The sequence below is a fragment of the Lissotriton vulgaris genome, chromosome 1_1 (assembly GCF_964263255.1).
Source record: "Lissotriton vulgaris chromosome 1_1, aLisVul1.2, whole genome shotgun sequence".
Taxonomy (NCBI): Eukaryota; Metazoa; Chordata; class Amphibia; order Caudata; family Salamandridae; genus Lissotriton; species Lissotriton vulgaris.
Window position 1 is genome coordinate 1,018,541,535 of NC_141685.1, and position 26,495 is coordinate 1,018,568,029.

The 26,495-nt window shown below is 47.0% G+C and overlaps 1 protein-coding gene across 1 annotated transcript in view; it reads right to left on the reverse strand.

The window, feature by feature from the left end:
• Positions 1-26,495, reverse strand: part of CARM1 (coactivator associated arginine methyltransferase 1) — a 219,720-nt gene that overhangs the window by 88,007 nt on the left and 105,218 nt on the right. The window contains exon 3 of the mRNA XM_086961573.1: positions 6,584-6,690. Coding sequence (XP_086817699.1) covers positions 6,584-6,690 — 107 coding nt within the window. The remainder of the gene's footprint in view (positions 1-6,583; positions 6,691-26,495) is intronic.

Genomic DNA, 26,495 nt, shown 5'->3' on the forward strand with positions numbered 1-26,495 from the left:
AGGGCTAGGAGGCTGCGGATACCGGGGTGGTAGACTGGCTAGACCGTTGGCTACCTGACCCACGTGGTCTGTAGGTACCACGTCCTCTGCCACACAAAGGCTATGAAGCTTCCGCTCAGTGGTTGCCTAGCGGGTACCAATGGGGTTGGAATCCCCTTCTGTGGCCACGAAAGGCAGAATGGGGGTGACTAGGGCCATCAACAGTCCCAAAGACCTGGCTGTAGCTGTGCTGTCTGTAAAGCACTCCAGTACTGAATCCACTTTGTCTCCAAAGAGATGGGAGCCCTCAAAGGGCATGCCCCAAAGCGATGCCTGAACATGACCTGAAAATCCAGTCTAGGCGCTGTAAGGCCACTGTGAACGAAAGTGCTCTGCCCAGTTTATCAGTGGTGTCCAGTCAACATCGGGTCATGAACTTTGCTGCGCCTTTTCTGTCAGCATCTATCCTGGGATAGTATGGCCCGGGGCTTCCTCTGAGACTGTTGAAAGCACCTGCGCATCCGTATCCCACAGAGCATGAGAATAGCAGCCGCTTGAACTGCCGATCCAGTAGTGCATTTGAAATGTGCCTGGATTTACGTGGAAGCTGAGGTATGGACCACCAAGCTCCCCAGGGAAGGGTGTTGGGGTCACCTGTGGGGCAGTGGCAGGCAATAGTGCCGTTTACAGAAGCCCAGACTTGGACCAAGTCCCCAAGCAGGACGTTAGTAAGAGCTTCATTAAATGGAAGAAGTGGATCAGAAAACACTCCCGGTTGAAGCACTTCTGTCAATAAGTTCTTCTTGACTGCCACCAAGAGCAAGCTACTGTCCAAGAGGCCTGGCGCCCTCCTCCCCACCATTGCAAATGAGGCACATTCCAGCCACGGTAGGGTAAGAAACCATGCCAGTATCTAAAGAGGTATTCAGTCTGCTGGCATCTGCCACATTCTAGCACCTGTCCATGTTAGGGCCTTAATGCTGGTATTCTTTAGGGGTCCAGCAACCCCTCCCGCTTCTCCCAGAGTCGTAGCCCATAAGAATAGGGCTCAGGCCTTGAAGGCATTGCTCCAGCCAGCACCAGAGTCCGTATTGAGCGACGCCCATACGGTATGTGTCCGAGTCAGGGATCAGAATAGGGACGACGCTGGCGGAAGCATCAGCATTGAGAAAGGTCAAGGTGGCACGACCGGGGCAGGCCTGGATCCATCTGTGGTTCCAAGTGGACCAAGCGGACCAGCCGGAGCGGCCAGTCTGAATCCTGCAGGGGCCCCCACCCAAAGCCATGGGGCCCAAAGGCACATCAGAGGGAAAGGCACAACAGAGGGAAGGGCCCACTCAGATATGAGGTCCATTGCCTCCTAAAATTCTCTCAATTACGCGGGGTAGCTCCAGCTACTGGAAACTAGGGGAAGCACTGTGACAACCTAGGCTCAACCGCAGAGCTAGGCCTAGAATGTAAACGCTTCTTCCTCTCATCAGCCGGCAGATGAGACCAAGTCGAAGACCTCGACTTTCTTTCTTGACTTATTCGAATGACCTGACGACTTAGACTGACTGGGATGTCGGACTCAATGACCGCTCCCAAGACCTTCCTATCCACCAGAATCTGGATTGTCGCGGCATCACATTGAGCTGCCAAGAGCTTGAGGGACCGCTCCCTCAAGGACTTAAGAGTTCACAGCGCGGCAATCGAACTACACCTTCAGATCATGGTTGCACTTGAGGCACCAGAGGCATACAAGATGCAGGTCAGTCACCAACATCAAGTGGCCAAAGGGGCAGCAGCCCTTGAATCTGGCCTTCTGAGATGACATCACTGCCACACCAAGAGGAAACCTCAAACAAGCATTTGCAATGCAATAGGTCTCGCATTTGGAAAGTTTGAGCTATTGGTATTGTAAATGACAAATGTTTTATTTATGTGTTGGTTTTGAAAATAGCAAAATAGCTTTGTCATTTACAATGCCAATAGTTATAACTTTCGCAAATGTGACACCTATAGCATTTGTAATGCAATATGTGTTGTATTTATGTGACTTACATGTATTGATATAACAAATAACAATGGCTTTTAAAATAATTAATACTTAAATAAAAGTTATTGTAATTTATAATGGCAATAGCTTAAACTTTTGTAGATAACTTGTGAAGATTATGTTCAGTGTATTTTATTGTGACGAAAATCCAAGAACAGAAATGAAATATTAACACCTTTTTGTGACATTTGTAATAAAGCTTGAAACATTGAGAGAACATATTTGAACCAGTTGTTGTTGAATGGTTGCACAGATTGATGCTGTGGTGGCGCATAGTGATGCTGTGGTGCCCCCAGAGTGATGCTGTGGTGCCCCCAGAGTGATGCTGTGGTGCCCCCAGAGTGATGCTGTGGTGCCCCCAGAGTGATGCTGTGGTGCCCCCAGAGTGATGCTGTGGTGCCCCCAGAGTGATGCTGTGGTGCCCCCAGAGTGATGCTGTGGTGCCCCCAGAGTGATGCTGTGGTGCCCCCAGAGTGATGCTGTGGTGCCCCCAGAGTGATGCTGTGGTGCCCCCAGAGTGATGCTGTGGCGCGCCCGAGTGATGCTGTAGCGCGCCCGAGTGATGCTGTGGCGCGCCCGAGTGATGCTGTGGCGCGCCCGAGTGATGCTGTGGCGCGCCCGAGTGATGCTGTGGCGTGCCCCGAGTGATGCTGTGGTGCCCCGAGTGATGCTGTGGTGCCCCGAGTGATGCTGTGGTGCCCCGAGTGATGCTGTGGTGCCCCGAGTGATGCTGTGGTGCCCCCGAGTGATGCTGTGGTGCCCCCGAGTGAAGCTGTGGTGCCCCCGAGTGATGCTGTGGTGCCCTGAGTGATGCTGTGGTGCCCCCGAGTGATGATGTATGCTATGCTATGCTATGTTTTGCTATCCTGCTTTGTTATGCTGTTTTGTTATGCTATGCTTCGTTGCGTTTTGTTATGTTATGCTATGTTTTGTTATGCTATGCTATGTTGTGTTTTATTATGCTGTGCTTTGTTTTTTCTATGCTGTTTTGTTATGCTATGATTAGTTATGCAATGCTATGTTTGTTGTGTTTTGTTATACTATGCTATGTTTTGCTATGCTATATGTTGTTTTGTTATACTATGCTTTGCTATGCTATGTTTTGTTATGCTATGCTTTGTTGTATTTTGTTATGCTATGTTTTGTTTTGCTGTGCTTTGTTATGCTATGTTTTGTGAAACAATGTTGTGTTTTGTTATGCTATGCGGTGCTTTGCTTTGTTATGCTATGTTTTGTTATGCCTAGCTATTTTTTGTTGTTTTGTTATGCCGTGTTTTGTTGTGTTTTGTTATGATATACTATGTTTTGTAATGTTATGCTATGTTTTGTTTTGTTATGCTATGTTTTGTTATGCTATGCTATGCTTTGTTATGCTATGTTTTGTGATGCTATGTTTTGTTGTGTTTTGTTATGCTATGCTTTGTTTTGTTATGTCTAGCTATGTTTTGTTGTGTTTTGTTATGCTATACTATGTTTTGATTTACTATGCTATGCTATCCTGGTGTGTGGTTGTGTGTGTGTCGGGTTGTGTGTGTATGTGGCTGTGTATGGGGCGTTGTGTGTGTGGGGTTGTGTGTGTGGGGTTGTGTGGGGTTGTGTGGGGGTGTGTGTATGTGGGTGTGTGTATGTGGGTGTGTGTATGTGGGTGTGTGTATGTGGGTGTGTGGTTGTGTGTGGGGGGCTGTGGGGGTGTGTGGGGTTCAGAGTGTGGTTTTTTTTGTGGGTGTGTGGTTGTGTGTGTGGGTGTGTGTGGGGGGGTTGTGTGTGTGGGGGGTTGTGTGTGTGGGGGGTTGTGTGTGTGGGGGGTTCTGTGTGTGGGGGGTTCTGTGTGTGGGGGGTTCTGTGTGTGGGGGGTTCTGTGTGTGGGGGTTCTGTGTGTGGGGGTTCTGTGTGTGGGGGTTCTGTGTGTGGGGGGTTGTGTGGTGTGGGGGGTTGTGTGGTGTGGGGGGCTGTATGGTGTGGGGGGCTGTATGGTGTGGGGTTGTGTGGTGTGGGGTTGTGTGTGTGTGTGTGTGTGGGGTTGTGGTTGTGTGTGTGTGTGGGGTTGTGGTTGTGTGTGTGTGTGGGGGGTTTGTGTGGTGTGGGTTGTGTGTGGGTGTGTGTGGGGGGGGGGGGGGGTGTGTGTGTGTGTGCAAGATGTCGTTACCAAACTAGACAGCTGCACTGTATGGTAAGATTTCAACCTTAAAAGTGCTATGACGCAGCGATCATTGTTCGTGCCATAGTTCTTTTTAATTTTTAGCCATGCTGGTGCTGCACAGCAGCTCTGCTGCTGGACAACCTAGCCACAAGCATCAAAAAAGCCAAATCCTCACGTAGGTGAGACCTGTTGGCTTTGCCACTGCTTGTTGTACTTTGCCTTTAATTCCCCAAACGTGGGGATAGCAGGTTCACTCTTCACAGGGTTTACACTGTGGCTTTAGCGGTAAGCCAGGCGTGTCACCATAGAATGTGAAAGGAAAGTGTTGTGTAGCGTTTCAATAACCCCTCAGCTCGCGCTCTCACCCACAGAGGCACCCAAAGCCTTTCCGTAAATTGGCAGCTTTACGCGGGTCTGCCCCGCGGGCTTGCTGGAATGAGCCACCAAAATTCCTTAACGTGAAGGACTAGTCCGTTTCTATCATTTCCCACACAAGCTGTGCTATCGACGGCCACCAGTCGGGGGAAATAGGAGGGCGAGTCTGCAAGGGCAGGAGGGCTATCGGTGGGAGCTGATGATCACTGAAGGCTGGCTCCCGGGGATGAGGCATGCTGTTCACCTGCCTGACGGACAATGGTGAATGGTCTGGTGAGTGGTGCTTTTCAGCCGGCATACACTGTGAGCAAAGCTCTCTGCCAGCAGGAAGACTAAGCCAGCACCAGCCCGGCAAGCCCAGACAGACACCGCCTGCATCACCCTGCCATCCAGTGCTAAGGGAAACTTACCGCCAACACGGAAAGCCAGGACCCTGCACACCACGAGGCGCGCGAAAAATCATGAAGCACATGAGTGCCAGCACCGGCATCCCCTGCGCTCCCGCAGCCTCCTAGCAAGACCCGACCTGAAGCGCTCCGGCCGGCCGCCCTCGCCTGCTGACACCCTACCTGCACATTGAAAAGACAGGCAGCAACAGGTACTCAAGCACCGCTCCCTCTGCCTCGTTTGCAGCGACCCGCGGTGTGACCCTGCGAAGCCTCCGGTAGCCCCCGCTTGGCAGTAAAGAGGTTGCCCGTCGTGCATACTGAGCCCTCGGAGAAGAGGAGAGTAACGCCGCACCATGTTCGGAATCCCCTGAGAAACAAGGCAAGCTAATGTGGCGGGGGAAGGTGTGGTAGCGCATCAGAGTGTCGCACACCACACGCAGGCCAAGCAGCCAGCGGAGAGAATGAGCCAGTGGGAAATAATCACCAATACTTAAGCGTTCACAACGACACACTGAATCTGCCCTGACCTGCCTGGTATCAGTGCCCCTACCGGCCGGTAGGCGGCGGAATCTCCTCTGCATGTTTAGGGTCACTCGCCTGCTCGAGAAAGTCTCCACCGCAAAACTCTACAGCAGCGGGACAATCAAAGCCGTCCCTGCAGGAAAGGCCCATTCGGCAGCATCGACCTCACAGGGCTCGTAAGCTAGCGCGGAAAAAACAAGGATGGTCCATCAAATGCCTCCTTCCAGCAAGGAGACGGATGCAACAATGAGAGAACAAGTCAAAACGAAACCTAAGAGCCGCGTGCGTGAGCTTCTACCGTAGACAGCTCACGTCGCGCGGCTCTTAGGTTTCGGTTTCCAAGGCGCATGGCAGAGTCGCGCTCGCACACATTCACAGCAAAAGCGCGCTCACGAGGCCAAATCCAGACGGAAAATGCGCGCCTCCGATTCGTGTCCCAATATTCAAGTATACTAAAGTATACAAGAGGTCCATCGCTACGCTCGACCTAAAAAACTAGACAGTTGAAAAAGTTAGTCAAAAATTGACTACAGGCTCGCTCTCGCTCTGGATCTGCACTGACTAGCGGGGAAAGAAAATAAGTGTGCTGTGTTGGCGCCTATATAGGGGCTACGTACATCACTTCTAGTGCAGATGATGCCACGTGGAATCGATCGACGTCACCTACCAGCACACAGGGATACTGCTCACAAACATTTTCTGGATCTAGTTTGACACCTGGAGATAATTCTCCAGGTGTAAGGACTCTGCGGCTAGAAGTCTCTATCAGATATGGAGGGTACAGACCAAAACGCAAACATAATTCAAACTCAAATGCACAGGTCGAAATGACAGCATTTTAGGTGATGGTATGGGTTGGGGTATTCTAAGTTAGAACAATGGATTCAAGTAATGGGATAATCGTGGTCACTGCAACAAATGGACATATTGGGTCATACGTTAAAAACAACCAGCCAGCTAAAAAAAGAAATACAGGAGTTTGAACGAAAAGGCACAGGACAGGAAAACAGCACATATATGAGACAACACCCCTTGTACCTTAAAATATCCCTAAACAGACAATGAGACTTATTTTGGGAATGGACATTGGGCATTTTTAATCAGGGCTCCAGTAGAGGCTAGCAGGCAGTGTTTTCTCACCTGAAAATACTGCACAGCAGAGGACTCCTCTGTTCGTTCGCTGAAGACCGACCGTTCCATGCTGTGGCCCCGGCTGTTCTTCAGAATATTATAAAACGAGCAGAAATCTGAAAGTGGAAGAGAAAGAGTAGAAAGAACAGTTGCATCAGGGCAGTATTTCAAACACCATCTAAGCATAGGAGCCATGTCAGCATGAAAGACAAAACGGTTAATGTTTAATATAAATACCTGTATTTTAAATACAGCTTAAAATATAGCATTAGGATTAACTGTACCTTTAATTACCTAACAACACTTTCTGCTCAAGCTGGGGTTAAAATCCTGTGTAATAGGCTTAATACAATAAAACAAGTTACTTTGTCACCCAAATCCCACCCCAGAAGTGGACAGTCCTCATAGCTTTAGATTAGTGTTACGTTTTTCTGGTTTGCACGGTTGGCCCAAGTAAGCAAGCAAACTCAAATTATTGACTCAGTTTGGAATCAAGATGCATATGCTGCTGTAGTGGCAGAGGGAGAAAAAATAGTGCTGCTGTAGAGGTCTTAGTGGAGAAGTAACCGTGATTGGTAGTGAATGGTGCAAACAAAGGGGAACGTAGGGTTAGCACAGTTTGAAAGAAAGGAATTATTTACAACAGATGACAAAGGAAAAAAAGATATTCCTACATTTTCGTACAAGCAATAAGATATTGTAAAAATATTAATATGAAGTACAATAACTAGCAAACTGTTTGAATAACCATTTGAAAAGAGTAAACTCAAGTTACAGAACATGAGAACAAAAAAAATCTCAGTACGTGATCTTTACTGCAGAAACCAATCACAATTAGTAAAGGAGGCTAAAGGAGTTGGGGAAAGAGTACATTCAGTGCAACTTAATGTTTCAGAGTGTAACAGAGGTCATAATAGATACTGAAAAACGAATGCAAACACTGGGTCTGTATAATGTACTGAACAGTCAAAGGTGACTGGGGCGATGTTAAAAGGCGGAACAACAATTAATTATGGTTGTAATCTGAAGGAAGTGTGCTTACTTCTTTATCTCAAGGCCAAGACTGCTGTAGTGCTGGATTCTGGTATACGATTGTGTGCATAGAGAGAATTCTAAACACAACAGTGTCCTACAACACTTAGCCAATACCTTAACTTTGTCCAGTATGCATCATCCCAGTAATTTAAGCCTACATGGTTTAGAACATGACTAAACCCAAGCCTAAAAAATACTGGCAAAGCCAACGGATCACGCTCTGCAACTGCGTTCTGACTGCCACTATTGCCTTTGCCAATGCCAGCTACTTTTCGAAAACCCAGCATTGGCAAAGTCGTTAGCAGTAACAAGCCCTGTAAATGTACAGAAAACAATTTGGAAACACTGTTTTTGATACTTTCAAGTTGCTTGCCACATTGAATTATGCAACGCTACAACAAAGCAGCGGCGGCCGGCACGACGAAATAGGTATTATTTATTTAATTATACCTATACCGTCATCTGTTGACTTTGCCCCACCCTGCCTAACTGCATTTACCTGTGCCGGCCGGCTGCAGGGTTGTCTTTTGGCGCCTGGTTTTCCTTACCTGCTCCAGTCGGGGTATAGATCCTCCAGATAGGGGCTGTAGGCATCATCAGGAGACTTGAGGTAGGTAAGGGATCACTGGATCCCAGGTTAGGATCACCAGGGAGACCTCCATGTTGTGTTGGACCATTCAAACTCGGGCCATGGTTGTCAGGTGCAGACTCGCGGATTTGGCCTGAGCCAAAGTATGCTGGTGAACAAATCCGATGATCACAGGAGACCAGTCTTTTTAATGAAGGCAGGGAAAGTCCTGCGGATTCGGAGGGGATGCTTGGTGAAGGATGCACCGGGACTCCACTGGTGTAGGTCGAGGTCGGGACAGGCCGGCAGGGCGCCAAGTCAGTTGGTGTCCTCCACTTTTTTCAGCCTAGTTTTTAGGTCCTTCTTTCTTCTGGTCTGAGGAGGTAAGGTTCAAGGTTGCCCCTAAATACTAAAATTAGCAGGGTTTCAGGTATGTACAAGTTGGAACCAATGGATCCCTTCCTTGAGGTGGGTACAACCCCTATAATGCCACCCTCCAGTAGGAGGGGAGCATAAGCCTCACTCTGGTTGTCTGGGTATCCCCATCTTCAAGATGGTGGGGACAGAGTTGTGCCTCGCCTCCCCACCTGAGGGAGGGGTTGGCAAAGCTGGGCACACCTCTCCTCCTATCCTTGTTTTCCTGCTACTTCTCCCCCCCCCCCCAAGTGGGGGTCAGAACCAGTGGGGGGCATTTGCTGGGAGAAGCAAATGGATGGGTCAGCTCCCAAAGGCGGCAAGCCTTTGAAGCTTCCCCTTTGTGGACCCTTCCCTTCCTGAGGGAGGAGGCTAGGCACCTCTGCCCAGGATGTGCTTTGTTTCAGGACCCCAAGAGCTGGAGGCTCTCGACTCAGGGGTCCAGAAAAGTCTGGGGGAGGCAGCTGGCGAGTAGCCAGTCAGCCAGGACACTAGTTAGGTCGTTTTTAAGGGGGCATCTCTAAGATGCCTCCTGGGTGCATTTTGCATTAAATCCCAGACTGGCATCAGTGTGGGTTTAATGAGCTGAGAAATTTGATATCAAACTTCCCAGATTTCAGTAAAGCCATTATGGTGCTGCGGAGTTCGTAATGTCAAACTCCCAGACCATATACTCTTTATTGCTTTACTCCTTACAATGTCTAAGGATGGACTTAGATAGACACTGTAGGGGTACAGGGCTCATGCACCTGTATCCTCACCAGTGGAATAGGGCACCCTGCTAGAGGGGTGGTTTACCTATGCCATAGGCAGTGGACTGTAGGCATGGTACATAGGGATGTTTATCATGTCGACTCTTCACTTTGCTCTGCGCCAAAACACACAGCCTGCAATGGCAGTGTGTGTATGTTAGGTTACAGGGTCTCTAAAGGTAGCAGAATATGTGCTGCAGTCTTTAGAGGCCTTCCCTGGTCACAGGGCTCTTGGTTCCAATGGTACCTTTCACAAGGGACTTACATGTGGCCAGAGAGTTCCCAATTGGGTGTGCAACAGTACAGTTTTACTTAAAGAACACAGGCCCTGGGTACCTGGTTAGCAGGAATCCAGAGTACAATTGGTCAAGGAGCATCAACATCAGGCAAAAAGTGGGGGGCAACCATCCAAAAGGGGCCCTTTCCTACACCCCCAAGATGATTGATGTGTTCTCAACATGAAAACATGTCACACAGAGTGATGCTACTTGGTGACCATCTTTAGAGTGTAAAATATAGGAAACAATGGTGTCCATACTTTCTGGATGGCTGCTTCATTGCATCCCGCAATATGAAGACCGTGGCAAGATGGCCACCGTTAAGGAGGTTCCACGCAAAACTACTGAGACAGTTCCCTGCATGCTACTTCATATCCTAATATCACGCAAATTTTTCTCTATATGCCGACTCATCCAGGTCGGAACCCGACAGTGGGGCACATAGCTGCTGATCAGATATATACGACCCAGTGAGGTAGATGGTGCATCTTTTTTTTTACCCAAGTATAACTGAAAAGGCTTTCAACCAGTAACTCCAGGCCGCCTTTTGCTATTATACAAATTACATTCTTTTAACAAGACCTAGTTTCTTCACATTAGGTCTTCACAGATCTGATTATTCCATCCTTCTATTATCCAATAAACGGATGGTTTGCATACTGCCTCAGTTGCGTGGGTGTTCATGCATTTTCACAAGGGAGCTCGGCATACCCAAACTTCAATACTACAGAAACTACATGACCACCTCTGAATCTCTAGGGAGAGAAAGTCTGAACTCTTTCAGAATTATTTATCCCACCAACAATGGTGTGAAAAACAGTCAATCAGAGACGACATCCGAAACAGTCTTACTGGACTATCATCACACCTCAGAGTCAGATCACTACCTAATTTTCTTTACTCTAAATGAGGTGAAATACTCTAAACCTAGGCAACGCTGTAGTTCCATACAAATGGATGAAAAACAGAAGGGGCATCAACAGTAAAACATCTCTGAAAACATTGTATACTCTCTGCAAAACCTACCCCCTTCCACTGATGTGAATTACCTCACAAACCACTATATCAAAACAATGTCTCAGACTCTAAAAGAGCTAGCACCAAAATCCATAAATGACAAAAAGCAAAGAGCTAAGCCATATGATTACCAGAAATAATTACATAAATCAAAAAATAAAGGGCGTGGCTTGCACGTGCATGGGGCGGTTACTTAAGAGATGAGCTCTGGTGCTGTCCAACCTGTGAGGTAGTTATTCTTAACACCCCCCCCCCCCCCCCCCCAAAGGATATACGAACCCCAGTGTCCGAGGGGAATGGGGGTGAAGTCTGGCTCAACCGGGCGGTGGAAGGACCTCCCCCAGGCAGAGCAGACACCATAAACGGCCAGAACCGGTCCAGGGAAAAATCCTAAATGACGGAGGCAACCCGGGAGTGTCACAGCCACTGGGAATCACTCTCTGGGAGCAGCATCAAGCACAGCGGGAGGTGCACCCCCAATTTGGAAGAGTGGGGGAAGGGTGCAGCACAGCTGGAACGGGGGGCAACCTAAGCTGCCTGCGGCATGGATGTGCCAGCAGTGTTTCGCACAGTCCGGCGCTTGAGGAGTGCGAAGCATAGGGGGATTACCAGAAGTCGCCCTCCCTATGGTAACCATAGCAAGGCAGGCCACGGATGAAAGTGAGGTTCGGAGTACCACGTAAGGTGGTTGTGAGGCATGGGCATGAATGCAAAGGCCTGCATATACCGCAGAGGCCTGATAGAAGACCGGAGTACCCAAGGGTATCACTTGCAGCTTGGTGAGTGGCCTGGAGCCCATTTGAGAGAGAATGGAGCTAATCTATTGCACTTCACTGATGGAAGGGATCCCACCTAATGGGGGATATTGTCACTTTGAGATGTGAGCAGACCGGGTTCAGATACCTGGGCATCTATGTAACCACACAAACGTAAACCTTTTTCAGAGAAAATCTGGAGCATATTTTGCATGCATGACTATAAAAGGGGGAAGGGGGGGTCCACTGGAGAGAACTTTCGATTTCTGAACTAGGCCGAGCAGCCCTACACAAAATGATATTCCTCCCCAGGTTTCTATATAGTCTGCAAATTACACAGTGTATGTCCCAGGCAAATTCTTTAAAGATGTTGAGGTGACAACCAGGCAGCTGATTTGGGATGGCGACACGCTGAGGATTGCCTTATCCGCATAGACAAGCAAGCCAGAGAATGGGAGAGTGGCCTTCCCAAATCGTAAGTTATATTACTGGGCAGCCCAAAGGCATGTAATTAACGACTGGGTATTTGCGACGCAGCAGGAACCCTCAAGCTATGCAGACAGGAGGGAAATGCATCTGGGTGGGTGGGGGGGGGGGGGGGGGTGGCTACCTTGGCTGGCTCTACAGGACAGGCAGGTGGAACACTTTACCAGGCCCAACTGCTCAGGCGGTTAGACTATAGGCCTCGAAAAATCAAAAGTTTTATTACACCTGCAGGCCCAATAACGTAAATAATCTACCCAACCTAACTAATGTGCTTGACCCGTAATCTGGTAATTATGTCATCCTAGGCATTTATTTTATTTTGTAGACACAACTTTTTCTTCACTATCACATTAGAGCCCCTTCAAATAGGTTTTTTTGTACAGCAGGAATGCTGAACTCACATATTTGGATTGCTTTAATTGGCTAAACGTTTGCTCCATGCATAATCAGAATCTTGCCCACATAGGGTACACATGATCCCCGACTTCCCTCTTAGTTCACTAATAACATTGCAGTTCAAGGTGGGAGCAAAAAGTTTCTCAGTTCATCTTCAAAAACTCACTTTTAATAAATATATTACTAAAAGATGAGGTGGTAGCGCACCTTCATTCACAAAAAGCACATTTTCCATTAAAATGGCCAAAAACGTTCTTACTAACATTCAGTTTTACGTATAAAAGTATATAGTGTTCTAAACAATCTACGGAAATTGGGCTTAAGCAAATCTATTTATTATTTGCCATTAAAGTAAAGTGTTATGATTTGCTTTTGTCCAATAAAAAAAACACAATTAGAAAGCAAGAGCTTTCATAACTCCTGAAATTGATATTGAAATGTTTATACAGTTCATGTTTTAGCTATTTAAGTGTGCTTAACCCCTTCCTGCGATGGTAATTCCGTCGCAGCGGGATGTAATTAGTGAAAGTAACCCCTTGCGTGCTCACGCTTTGAGTGTGCGGTCGGCCCCCGGCCGTCCTGAGCACACTCCCATTGTGATGCAGGACGCCGTCCAGCGCACGTAATGTGTTAAATCAAACAGGACATCATATAGGCATTTCACACTTTTTGTACAGCATGTTTGTCAAGCATGTAGATGTAAACTGACTTTTGACCTCGGTCCCTGAACACAGACTAAATGTGACAGGACAAAAACTATATTTGAAGGCATCTTTAATTTTCTATTCCCTCAAAAAGTAAAGGAACACCTGTTTGTCAGGTCGCCAGAAAGGGCGAGTAGGCCTCTAAATATAGCTCGTCCTGATAAAATCTGACTCGCCATGCCGAGTAGATTTGCTGTGTCCTGTAAGAGTATGGCAGGAAGCAACAAGAGCACTGGGTTGTGGCGGACGTGCGAAGCTAGAGTACCTGCTCTGGCATTGCTAGCACGCCTGAAATGTCTGGAGGGTCACAGGAAGTGAGATATACTGTGGAATACTGAAGGTGGGGGGACATTGGGGGGAGGGGGGATGATCCTATTCTCCGAACTCCAAGCACATTTGAACGGACAGGGGAGACCGTATTTAATCAACAGGTCACGCATATCCGATGGGGCTGTAAAGGACCTACTTTTGGAGGTGACAGGGGAAATGCCCCTAGAATAGAGCTTGTTGGGGGGTGGGGCTTCGCAAACACTATCAAAAATGCACGCCCCCTGCTGACACATCCTGCCCCCATTAGACAACCAGCGAAGTAAATGGGAAATCGACTTGGGGAGAATAGAAGACAATGCTCGGAGAGAAAAGCTTGCCAGTATCCCCAAGTGGCAGTTATCCAGGCAGGCTTTCGACTGGTGCCTGAAGAAACTCTAAAGGGCATATTACACGAGAGCACGCCTCTGCCAGAAGGGGAGGGTAGGTAATGATCACTGTCAAACGGTATGTCACCAGAAAGGGGCTCTGAGCTACACCTTATGGGAGTGCCCAAAAACACAGGGCTCCTGGGAGAAGGTGAAGATGATCCCGTCAATTCTGGATTGCGCCTTGCTCTCAACCCGCAACTGGTGATGTTGGGTATCTGGGAGAGCAGACATTTAACAGATACCAGTTCCTATTCTGCAACATAGTGTTAATGGAGGCCAGGAGGGACATTATCCGGTACTGGTTGCGAGAAGGTAGCCTGGCTTATGATGTCCACTATTCTAGTGGGCACCTTGCACCAGTCTAATCGACCCTCATTGATGGTGGTTGTAAAGTCAACCTTATAGACAAGCTATCCTAGTGGTAGCATGGACCAGCAGTCTTAGGCTAAGACTTCAGAGAGCATGTGAAGCAAGCTGTTTTACCAATTATAATCCCTTGAGTACCAAATGAAAGGACACCACACAAGGTATATATCAAATATATATGTATTTATTCTAAACACAACCCCTCTGCACTCTTTACGCGGTCACAGGTAAAAGTACATCACAAGTTACTCAATTAGCATACGATAAGTTGCACAAATACAGTTATGCCCTAGGGGCCTCACAAACCATATACTAAAGAAGTGGTATAAGAACCACGTGAGAGTTAGACAGCAGGCCTAGGGCCTGTAGAATCGCTGGGGCTACACTAAACAACCAAAGGTTAGGGAGTAGGAGGCCCACTGGAGACGCGTGCAGTGTCTAAACACAGTCGCGAGTTACCATTGACTTATAGTGGGAAACGAAGAAGTTACAAAGTTACTGTTTAAGGACACTTCCGGATGGACTACAGTAAAACCCCTTTAGACTAGGACACTTCGAGAGTCAAGACCCACGGGAGCAACGGAGTACTCGTGTTATCTCACCCAGGGAAGCAGGGTGCATAGGTGCCTTTTGGTGTCCGGTTTCGTCGTAGTTTTCTATGGAGAGCTGCAAAGAAGTGCTGTAGGCGACCAGAGGAAAAGTGTCCAGTGGATCGGTGATGTGAAGAACCTGATAGCAGAGGGGACAGAGTCTGGGTCACTAGCCAGTGACCAGGAAGGAACCAGGCGATGTTGCGTGTTTGAAGGTGAAGGTGAGCTTGTCTCTTCAGCCAATAGGGCCAGGAGGCATCGACGATGATCAGGTGCTGGATTCGAGCTGTCCGCGGTGTCAGTATCCGGATTGGACTCAACAAGCCTGGGCAACCGCAACCCACGCAGGATGTCGAGATTGGCTCTGTTGCAGACCATTAAACAACAAAAGGAGAGGTAGGGAGAATGAGGACACTCTCTTAGTCCCCGGTCAATTATGCAAAAACAAGAAAAGAGAGGTCAGATCAGGCTATTGATCAATCTAAACGCAAACTTTACAGACCACAGTTCATGGAGTTAACACAAGATTCGACTATCACAACCGATTTGGGTGATAAAGAAAGCCCTCACACACTGACCTAGTCAGTGTCATGCTTCATCATCGGGCCCCACCAACAGAGGCCGAATGCCTCTGTGGTGTGCTACGACGCCAGAAAGACTGCGGAGCAGGTTTTGTGTTTGGAGGGCGTGCTCTTGTTTACAGTGAAAGGTTTAAAAGTGCCTGAAAAAGGGTATCGAAAAAAATATATTTAATAAATGATCCCTGAGGCACAAAATAAGGAGTATTATGTGTCTGTATTTACATGCCAAGGTTTAAGGTTGGTAAAATACAGAATATACTCAATTTTTTAGTCAACATGTTTCAGCCATAAGGGTGGTATATTACCGTGGCATTCTTCAGGACTACACCCCGGCGGTATGGGCTCTCTAATCACCCACCCTAACCTGGGGACGTGAAAGTGAAAAATAAGAAAAATAAGAAGTGAAAAAAGTGCATAAAAATAATGGAAGAGTGAATTACTCAATTCCAAAAAATACTCCGTAAATTTGGAGTGTCACTGCACCTGTAAAGTGAAAAAAACACATAGACAAACAGAAGACAAACATGAACATTGTTAATATGAGCCTTCCTGAATGATCATAGTGCTCCATGATGTGTGGCTCAAGTGGTTTTCCCAAAGTAAACATAGATTTTATGCACCATCCAAATAGCCCCTAGAGGATGATAGCAAATATCTCTGGGAAGTGATGTGCTAGAGGTGTGCTATTTACAAGACAAACGATTAAAATGGGGGATTAAAAACGCGATTGCGTGTACTCCTTATGAAGGGATCAATGGACCTCAAAGGTCTGTGCCCCTTCAAGTAAGTAATAGAAGGTTCAGTTCTTACTTTCAAAAGGGGCGCTACTAGCACCATGGGTCTCGGGAGGGGATCGGAGCGACCTGGCACATCCTAAAAATAGAGAGAAATGGTACATTTGCAAGGCATGTACATAAGCGGTTACTTAGCTCTGTTGGCAGAAGCAGCAGCGGATCAGGTATCGTAGTTACTCACGCCCTCAGCGCTCTCGACCCACTGTTAAACCTGTTTGTGGCCTCAACTCCGGACCCCGAGGATAGAGAGACGGGGCCGGTAAGCTTGTTTTTAACCAGAGCGGTCGCGTGTGCGACCTGTTTCCGGGTGGGCGTGTCTGTCCGAAAAAGAGGCTTGGAACGCATACGCCCTCCTCCTCACATTGATCCAGGCGAGGCCCTCCTCGGGGGCCTCGCCTGGATCAATGTGAGGCTTGGATGTCGGGGACGACCACGCCCACTTTTGCTGTTGGTAAAGAGGCTTAGAAGTTATCTCTAAGCTATTAAGGGCGAGTAGCGCAGTAGCGCTAGTGCTGATAAAAGGATAATGGTAGAATTTAAGGTCGTAGTCTAAAGGACGCTCTGGTACACACCCGTCCTAAAGAAAAAGTCTCTGAACCCTCACCGACAGTCACCAGGGCTTGGGGTATGCCCAAGGTTGTGGGACATTTTCCGTGCTCGAATTGCAGTGTCTGTCATTTGACAGAGGCAACTAAAACCCTTTCACTTGAAGCAGGCAAAATATGGACCCAAAGGGAACATACTAACTGTAACACCATGAATGTGGTGTATTTGATCACATGCCCTTGCCAGCTACGGTATGTTGGCATGACAACGCGGAGAATAAAACAACGTATCTGCGAGCATCGGAGTAATGTCCGATGCAAAAAACTAACCACCAAATTGAGCCGTCACTTTTTGGATAGCAACCATACTACTAATGACATGAGGTGGACGGTAATCGAGGAAGTGAAGGGTACAACCAACATCACCAGTAGACTTTTTGAAAAAGAGCAACGTTGGGTGTATCGTTTAGGCACCAACGTTAATGGGCTCAACGATGACATTCCGTGGAGCTCAGTGTTATCCTAAATCAAGTTTCTCTGAAACACAGTCCCATCTAAAATTGTATCATTCTGCCTGTTTGTAAACAGTAACCCCCCCCCTTCTTTCTGTAATCTACACAGATTAATCCTCATCTTTAATGTATGCTCTTAAGTACAGCCTATTGCCTCTGATGTAGATCATATTTTCATTAATTATCATTAATACTGAGATAATGATAAGCAGCACAAGCGTAAATTCTACCATTATCCTTTTATCAGCACTAGCGCTACTGCGCTACTCGCCCTTAATAGCTTAGAGATAACTTCTAAGCCTCTTTACCAACAGCAAAAGTGGGCGTGGTCGTCCCCGACATCCAAGCCTCACATTGATCCAGGCGAGGCCCCCGAGGAGGGCGTATGCGTTCCAAGCCTCTTTTTCGGCCAGACACGCCCACCCGGAAACAGGTCGCACACGCGACCGCTCTGGTTAAAAACAAGCTTACCGGCCCCGTCTCTCTATCCTCGGGGTCCGGAGTTGAGGCCACAAACAGGTTTAACAGTGGGTCGAGAGCGCTGAGGGCGTGAGTAACTACGATACCTGATCCGCTGCTGCTTCTGCCAACAGAGCTAAGTAACCGCTTATGTACATGCCTTGCAAATGTACCATTTCTCTCTATTTTTAGGATGTGCCAGGTCGCTCCCCTCCCGAGACCCATGGTGCTAGTAGCGCCCCTTTTGAAAGTAAGAACTGAACCTTCTATTACTTACTTGAAGGGGCACAGACCTTTGAGGTCCATTGATCCCTTCATAAGGAGTACACGCAATCGCGTTTTTAATCCCCCATTTTAATCGTTTGTCTTGTAAATAGCACACCTCTAGCACATCACTTCCCAGAGATATTTGCTATCACCCTCTAGGGGCTATTTGGATGGTGCATAAAATCTATGTTTACTTTGGGAAAACCACTTGAGCCACACATCATGGAGCACTATGATCATTCAGGAAGGCTCATATTAACAATGTTCATGTTTGTCTTCTGTTTGTCTATGTGTTTTTTTCACTTTACAGGTGCAGTGACACTCCAAATTTACGGAGTATTTTTGGGAATTGAGTAATTCACTCTTCCATTATTTTTATGCACTTTTTTCACTTCTTATTTTTCTTATTTTTCACTTTCACGTCCCCAGGTTAGGGTGGGTGATTAGAGAGCCCATACCGCCGGGGTGTAGTCCTGAAGAATGCCACGGTAATATACCACCCTTATGGCTGAAACATGTTGACTAAAAAATTGAGTATATTCTGTATTTTACCAACCTTAAACCTTGGCATGTAAATACAGACACATAATACTCCTTATTTTGTGCCTCAGGGATCATTTATTAAATATATTTTTTTCGATACCCTTTTTCAGGCACTTTTAAACCTTTCACTGTAAACAAGAGCACGCCCTCCAAACACAAAACCTGCTCCGCAGTCTTTCTGGCGTCGTAGCACACCACAGAGGCATTCGGCCTCTGTTGGTGGGGCCCGATGATGAAGCATGACACTGACTAGGTCAGTGTGTGAGGGCTTTCTTTATCACCCAAATCGGTTGTGATAGTCGAATCTTGTGTTAACTCCATGAACTGTGGTCTGTAAAGTTTGCGTTTAGATTGATCAATAGCCTGATCTGACCTCTGTTGCAGACCAGCAAGGTCTGTGGCGCTTCTCCTTTGAAGGGAAGCTGGAGCAAGCCTGGAGCAACCAGGAAAGCAGTTTAGTTCAAAAGGAAAGTCTTCAGGGGGTTCACTAGCCAACGGGCAAGGAACTGGGAAGACGCGTCGAGCTCAAATGCAAGAGCGGGCCCCAATCGGCACTCGTGGAGTGTGGAGGGCTGAGCTTCGGTGCAAATGGCGCTCGGGTCTGGGGCTTCTCGTACCCCAATGCACAACTGCAAGGGTACCTCAGTAGTCGAGCTGTTAGCAAAATGCAAGATGTCCAGGGTGTCCGGTCCCACATCTCTTGTGTCCGCCACGGGTCTCAGCTTTGATGTGGGTCGGAGTCATAAGTCTGAGAGTCCAGTTCCTGTGTCGCTGAGTCTTCGGGTTCCGGCGGGAGCGTCGACAAAGCAGACCAGCAAGTTACTGGTGGTGCCTGTTTAGCACAGGGTGGTCACTCCTTGACCACAAGGGAGATGTCTTCAGTCTTCTAGTCAGAATAGAATGTTGAAGGTCCAAGAGGTCTGTATCAAAGTTTCTTTCCAGGATAATCTAAAGTCCTGGGGACACAGCTCCTATACTTATACTAAGCTGGATTACCCAACTAGGTCCCTCCTAAGGTGTGGATCTAGGTAGGTAGGTGGACGTTAATCGGGCTGGGGCTCCGTTTAACTTTAACCGGGTAAAGCATTAACATACATGTCTTTACCCTCTAGAAGGGTGGAATGCTTCCCCCGCCGCCAGAATTGGCGGGGGTAGTATTCCAAAGTCTTTGACACCTTACCCGACATGATTCGATAAAGCCAAACCAAAGTTAGCATTAACCGCTAGGCTTATAATGCACTTAAGAGTATATGGTATGGCTATATCATAGAACAGCTACAAGGAGATGGTTCCGAAAGCTGCAGAGGGGCTTAGCTCCTGCTAGGGCACCCTCTCACATAAAACCAAGCACTCTGCCTCCAGGATTGTTGAGGCCTACCATAGGAGTGACTTATAGGGGCATATGTGTCTATATGTATAGGTAGATATCGATATACTATATCTAAGTAAGGGGTGATTACACCACCTTATCCAAGCTGAGTGATCAGCCTGTGGTGTCAGTTTGGAGGGCCAACCAGGGGTGGCATAATACATGCTGCAGCCCCTGGTAGGCCTTGGATGCACCTATGCCCTGGGCACCTATGGTACACTATACAGGGGCTCACAAAGGTGACCAATACCCAATCTGGTATGTACCTAAAGTGCATGGCATCAATTTAGAGAGAGAACAGCTGGGCTGTGGGTCTGATTAGCAGGCCACACTAAAGTCGAAAAACCAGAAAATCACAGCAAAAAGTGGGGGTGACCATAGGAAGCAGACCCTACTCTCCTACACTGGTGTAGGCTTAAAAGTCCCCAAAGTGACAGATGATCATTGAACTTGGACTGGAGCATGAGGGTGGAGAGGTTAGTGTACCGCGCCAAGAGTATTCACAGAAACATTAAAATGAAAGTGTGAGGATCTCTTCAACTTATTTATAGAGCAGATACAAAATTTAAAGTGCATTACAGTCGAGGAAGTTAGAATTGGTAGGCAAAGAATTATGACAGGAAGGACAAACTAACCTAGCTCCAGGACACGGGAACGATTGATAATTGGGATATTGAAGGAGGCACAACTGACCTGGGTTGAAATTATGATCCCTGTATGCAACTGTGATGTCCATGTTGCTTACTGGAATATCAAGTGCCTAATAAAAAGATGTTATCAAAAAATGTTCAAACTACTATCTCCAGCATCACCCTTTCGTCCCAGGACAAGGATTCCATCCCTTCTACCACCCTAAAGGACACCAGTCAGACACTATTCACCTTTTGGTTATGCCTCAACTCATCCTTGACCCATAGGGGAGTCCAGAACTGCCTGAAAGTATTTGAAGTCAAGACGACCACAACTTATTGTTTGATGTCAAATCCACCATTCCTCACCAAAATCCTCACATGCTGTGTAGAAAACCAACTAAAATACTTCCTACGACAACAAACTGCTGGGTGATCTTCAATCTTGCTCCAGAAAGGCATGCAGCAAAGAAATTACAACCTTAAAAATTGAGGCTAATTCCATGAGCTTCCACAATGAAGGAAATTGTATCCTTATAAAACTAGACCTTTCAGCAGTTTGAGACATGGTGAACCCAAACATTCTCCTAAGAACTCAAATGGACATGTAATGTATCAATTAGTGCCCTCAAATGGTTGACATCTCTCCAGGATAACAGAAAGGCAGTACAATCAATCGCACCAGCTTGAGCACCGTTAATTTCATTATACGACCAGGGGCTACCATTATGCAATAACCTTTTATTGCTGCATCAACATGCAGCCCATTAAAGAACATAAAAAAAATCATTAGCACAGCACGTTTTGCCAAACTGACTTTTTATCCTCAAACATGGAATGCATTAAAATGTGTTATTTGAAGAAAAAAAAACATCCTATACAAAACATTTCAGTTTTAGATCTTTCAAGACAGTATAACCCCACGTCACAAAACATAGTCCTCTCGCTGCTCCGTGACAAGATAAGTATTATGCCATTCACTATATCTGCTATGTCTTCCTATGTTAAATAACGATTATTCTTTTTTTAGGTTTGGTTCACTTTTACATACTTTAACCCCTTCGAAGCTAATGACGAGCTGGGCTCGTCATGGCGCTTACCTGCCGTGCGCGGATGACAAGGCCAGCTCGTCATGAATTATGGTGATTATGATTTTCTAGAGCAGGACGGGAAAACGCCTAGCAGCCATGTGGTTAAGGTAGGTTGGTGTTTCGCTTCACCCCTCCAATTTCTGGCTTGGTTTTCGTATCCTTAGGCTTTTGGCTATGCAGCTGCTTTCCCCCTGCTGAAGATGGGCTCAGCACTTGTTTTTCCGAGGCTATCGGAATGGGCTGATTTCGGGCCCGAACCTCTTCTTGCGGCCTCCGGGACTTCGTTAGGAGCCTGCATGACTTTTAAAAGACGTGCAGGCGCCATGTGAATCTTTACACAGCAGGACCAGGACACCCTCTTCTGCATTTCTAAAGAGCGCTTCGGCTTGCGGCGGCTGCCTCTTTCTCCAATTTCCTTGCGTGCAGCCGAATCCTCAATTGTAATTGAAAGAGGACTCAGTGCCTTGGCAGACATTTTCCCTTGGGCTGTAAGCCCTTGTCTTTAAACAAGCTTGGCACATGTACACCATTATCATGGCAATGCAGTCACTATCTTCCTTAAACAGTCACCGTTTGACGGGCAAACCGGCGGGAGGATTTTGGGAAAGCTTTACATACCTCTCAAACAAGCATTAGAAATACAATAGGTTTCGGATTTATTTGAGTTAGAGCTAACGGCATTGTAAATGGCAATGTCTTTTAGCCATGTGTTATGGAGTGTAAGTGGGTTGGATTGGAATTGTTAGTTGTGGAATTGTGAGGCGTGAAATTGTGTGGTGTGGATTGTATTTGTGTAGTGAAATGATGTGGCATGGTAGAATGTTGTGGGTAGTAATTATGTGGTATTGAGTTTACTGGAATTGTGTGGAGTGGGATTGTGTGTTATTGAGTGTAATTATGTGTAATGGTATTTTGTATTGTGAAATGGTATGTGGTGGAGTTTAATTATGTGGTGTGCTGTAGAATTTTGTGGCATGATGTGGAATTCTGTAGTGTGGATTAGATGTATGTGGTGTGTTGTGTTATTGAGTTGTATTATGTGGATTGATGTCAAATTATGTGGAGTGGTTGCGCGTGTTTGGTTAGGTTTGGTTGTGTGTATTTATGTGTGTGTGGTAAACAGCTGTTTATTAATTCAATGCCAACATCACGTCATTGGGCCCTATGCTCTGACAAACCTGAGACTGTGCCACATTTTCTTTTCGAATGTCCGGACTATGGGCGTCCTAGATCACGATGGCTCAAACCAATTTGCAGAGAACTGGGCACCCGCCAGCATACGGTTGCCCTCCGGATTCTATTAACCAATACAGCCCCTCCCATCGTCTGTGCCGTTTCTAAGTTTTTAAAACGGGCTTGGTTGATTAGACTAAAAAGACTGTCCATATCAATTTAATTCTGTCTTAGCTAATTTATTCTATTCAAATGTGGTTTTATTCTTTTTAAATCTTAATGTACAGTCACATTTTTCGACATGCTGTTTTATTCTTTGTAATGCTTTTATGATATATGCATATCAAAATAAAGCAATCAACCAATTAATTCAATGTGCATTAAAAAAGACTACACCTCACCCAAGCCATTCTTATAGCTTCAGGGGCTGGGAACAGTCTGAATTGTCACACTTGGCAGCGCTGGCAGAGGCCATGGGTGGTGCAAGCTGCAGTGGCCTCATGACTAGGTCTCTGGCACTTATTTATTTACAAATTAAGCACTGAGCTCAATATTACCTATCCTGTAATATGATTATCAGGAGCACTGAAATTAATACTCCAGTACCAAAAGCGAGCCCCCTGTTGCACACTATAGAAATATTAAATCCCATGCAGCGATAGCTGGGCCAGCAGGTTTGAAAAGTAAACACTGGTATCTAGTCTCTGCAAGACCCCCATGTGGAAGATGGCTCTTGGTTCTAAGAAGTGGAAACCTACCATAGTGCGTGGCAGGTAGATGTGATGAGTGTGTTTGTGCGTGGCGGGTAGATGGGATGAGTGTGAGTGTGCGTGGCGGGTAGATGGGATGAGTATGTGTGCGCGTGGAGTGTGTGCGCGCGTGGCGGGTAGATAGGATGAGTGTGTGTGTGTGCGTAGACAGCCCACAAGTTGTGATCTTGTTCCCTGGGCAGACTGGCAAGCATTTGGGCATGGGTGGCACCTTTTCTTCTCCTCTTGTGAGGACTGGCTGTATTACGGTGTCTGAGCAGGGGGTGCCCCAGCGCATCTGCACCAACAAATTCCTCCTATCAGCAAAAGAGCAAGTCACTACTACAGATGATGCTACGATTGCACTAGCAGCAGTTCACAGATGAAGATGTAGGGATACCTCCAGCAGCAGATGTAGGCTGTTACTTCCTGACAAAGTAACTGCTCCGCAATCAGTTCAGATCATTGCACAGTCGTCACTGGCCGTAGTAACTTAAAATGTTGTGCCCTGGTGATCTGAACAGTTCATTTCTGCTATCTCAATAACGCCATTAGGTGAACACATCCAAGATTCCTGAGCCGCAAAGCTGGGCTGTCAATGGAAGACTGAACGATAAAAAGAGGCTAAGAAAGAGAAGACGGGGGAACGCGAAGAGATTGAAAGTTGCAGAAGAGACAGGGACCAGAAGGGGAGAAGCAGAGGGGACTGTGAAGAAAGGAGATGGGGAAAATGGGAGTCAGGAACTGAGAAGAGATTGGAGGGGAGAGAGGACAGAGGGAGAAAGGGCACTGAGGGGGAGGAGAGAGAGAGGGGAACGCAGGAGGGAGCAAGGAGTAGAAAGGGGATAAAGGAGAGGGCATTAGGCTAGGTGGAAGGGGGGGAGGAGAGTATGGAGAACAGGACGAGAAAGTGGATAGTGAATTGAGTGGTCAGGAGGGAGTGAGAAGCACTGTGAGGGAAGAGAAGGGGGACCTGCCAACATGAGTGAATAGGGAACAGAGAGGCGTGGGGAGTAAAGTGTACAAATGAGCGGAGCATCAGGGCATATACGCCTGGCCTTGGCAAGAGTGTAGTCTTTTTTGTATTTTCTTTAACAAGCAAATGCAAACAAAATTGAAGGGTTGGGAGTAAAAACAAATAACTATTTTGGGGGTAAAAGGTGAGATTTACCCCACCGGTGGCAGTGACGTGTTCTACTTTACAGGCAAATGTGCATCTGTGATTAGGAAAAATGTGTCCTTCACAGTGAAAAGAGACAATGGTTGAAGTGGGCAGGCCGCCCATTGCCTAATTTTATATTCAGTGGTGGGAGTTGGAAATTATGAATGACCGTGTAATAGCATGGCAGATGAAAAGGGCTGATTCAACTCCCCTCTGTGTGTATATATCTACGCACTTCAATTATTCTGTTTAATGCAACGGGCTGGCTAGGCAGCTAAAGCTGTATCAGACCGTAAAACTTAATGGAGAGACAGAGGAAACCACTGGGTGCAGAGGAGAGAGAGGCTTGGCGCAGGAAGAAGGAAGCAAAAAGGAAAGGGTCCAGAGGCGAGATGTGACGGGACTGAGGGCCCAGGAAGAGAAACAGGAAAGAGGGTTGAAGAGAGAGCAGGGGTGGAGGAGCAGAGACATAAGGAAGTAGGAGAAACAGGAGGAAGGAGAATTTTACGGAAGAACGGGGAAAGAAAAGGAACATATGGAAACAGAGCAGATGAAGAAGGAACACATATGGAAACAGAGCAGATGAAGGGGACAGAGAAAAGTCACAAGGATAACGTAAAAGCCAGTGACAGAGGAGGGGAGTTTTTGTGGATATGGTTAGGATGTAGGGGGTAATACGTAGGAGACTGAAAGAGGAAACAAATGACCGTTACGAGACGGGCGCTCACGAGTTAAAGCGGGCAAACGCACGTGACTAGATGTTGGGAAGGGGGAAGGGATAGGGTGGAAAGGAGAGGTTAGGAGAAGTGACGTGTGAGGGCCTCTGAGGCAGGATGGAAAAGGGAGGGCGCAGAGACTGGCCCATCGCACTGTATGCAGCAGTCATCTTATCTACCCTCTCGGCACATTCCGCTATTATCGCCCCCCGCCCCACCTCCGCTGATAGCAGTCCCCAGAGCCTGGTAAATGTATTAACCGGTTTGAAAGGCCCCAGTGTTGCTGAACAGCAATTTATCACCCGCAGCCTGTGCTTTGCAAAGCATGAACAAGTCATCGCGGCCCCAGGGGACCTCAGGCAAGCAGGGCGAGGATCGGCAGCCCGTTCATCTTTTAAGCGAGACAACACGCCAACGGAGGCACCGCACACTTCACATGACATTATTAAAACAAGCATTGGAAAGGGCATTAGATCTGCTCTCCACAAAAAAAAGCAGCACTGAAAGCGATCGTGATCGCTTTTGTAAAAATAAATAAATAAATCAAACGCGAGTGGTGCGTGCGCCACTGCGAGATAGGTCTTCAATTATCACGGCCGTGTCTGGCCGCGATAATTGAAGACATATGGTGCGCGTAACAGACACCAATAGGCCATGGGCAGAGCTACACGACCGCCCATGGCCTATTGCGTGTTCTGTTTTAAAAGAACACTCACACAAAGGCCAATGAAAATAGACCTAGAAATAACACTCACGAGATGCGTGGAATTTCCAGGTCCATTTTCAAAACCCCTGAGCAAAGGACTCTGGCTGCGCGACACTGCTGCGCAGTGTACGCTAGGCCGGGACCTAAAAACATAAAGGTAGTATTAGCTAAAACAGTCAAACAGTTTTCTTTAAGCCTCTTCTTTATTTGAATATTTGGCAAGACATCTTCCTCATTATGTCTGATGAGGATTTTATCCAGAGCCCCATGACACTTTTCAGTGAGGTATTTGGACAGGGAAGTCAAATCTTTCCTGAAGGAGTCCTTGGAAGCAGTTTTTGCTAATAGAAAAAGGGATTCACCCTCTGTGGAGGACTTTTCCTCCTTTTCTGAGAAGACCCCTTTGTAACAAAAAAAAGGCAAAGCAACTAAAAAAATCGAACCATCTTAATGGGTGATGAGCACACATTGGGTAAGCTGAGAGCTACAATAGACTGTAGTGTCCATGGCTGCACAATGAACAGGAGTGACCATATTGTTGCAATTGATCTGGGTGTCTTCGTGGG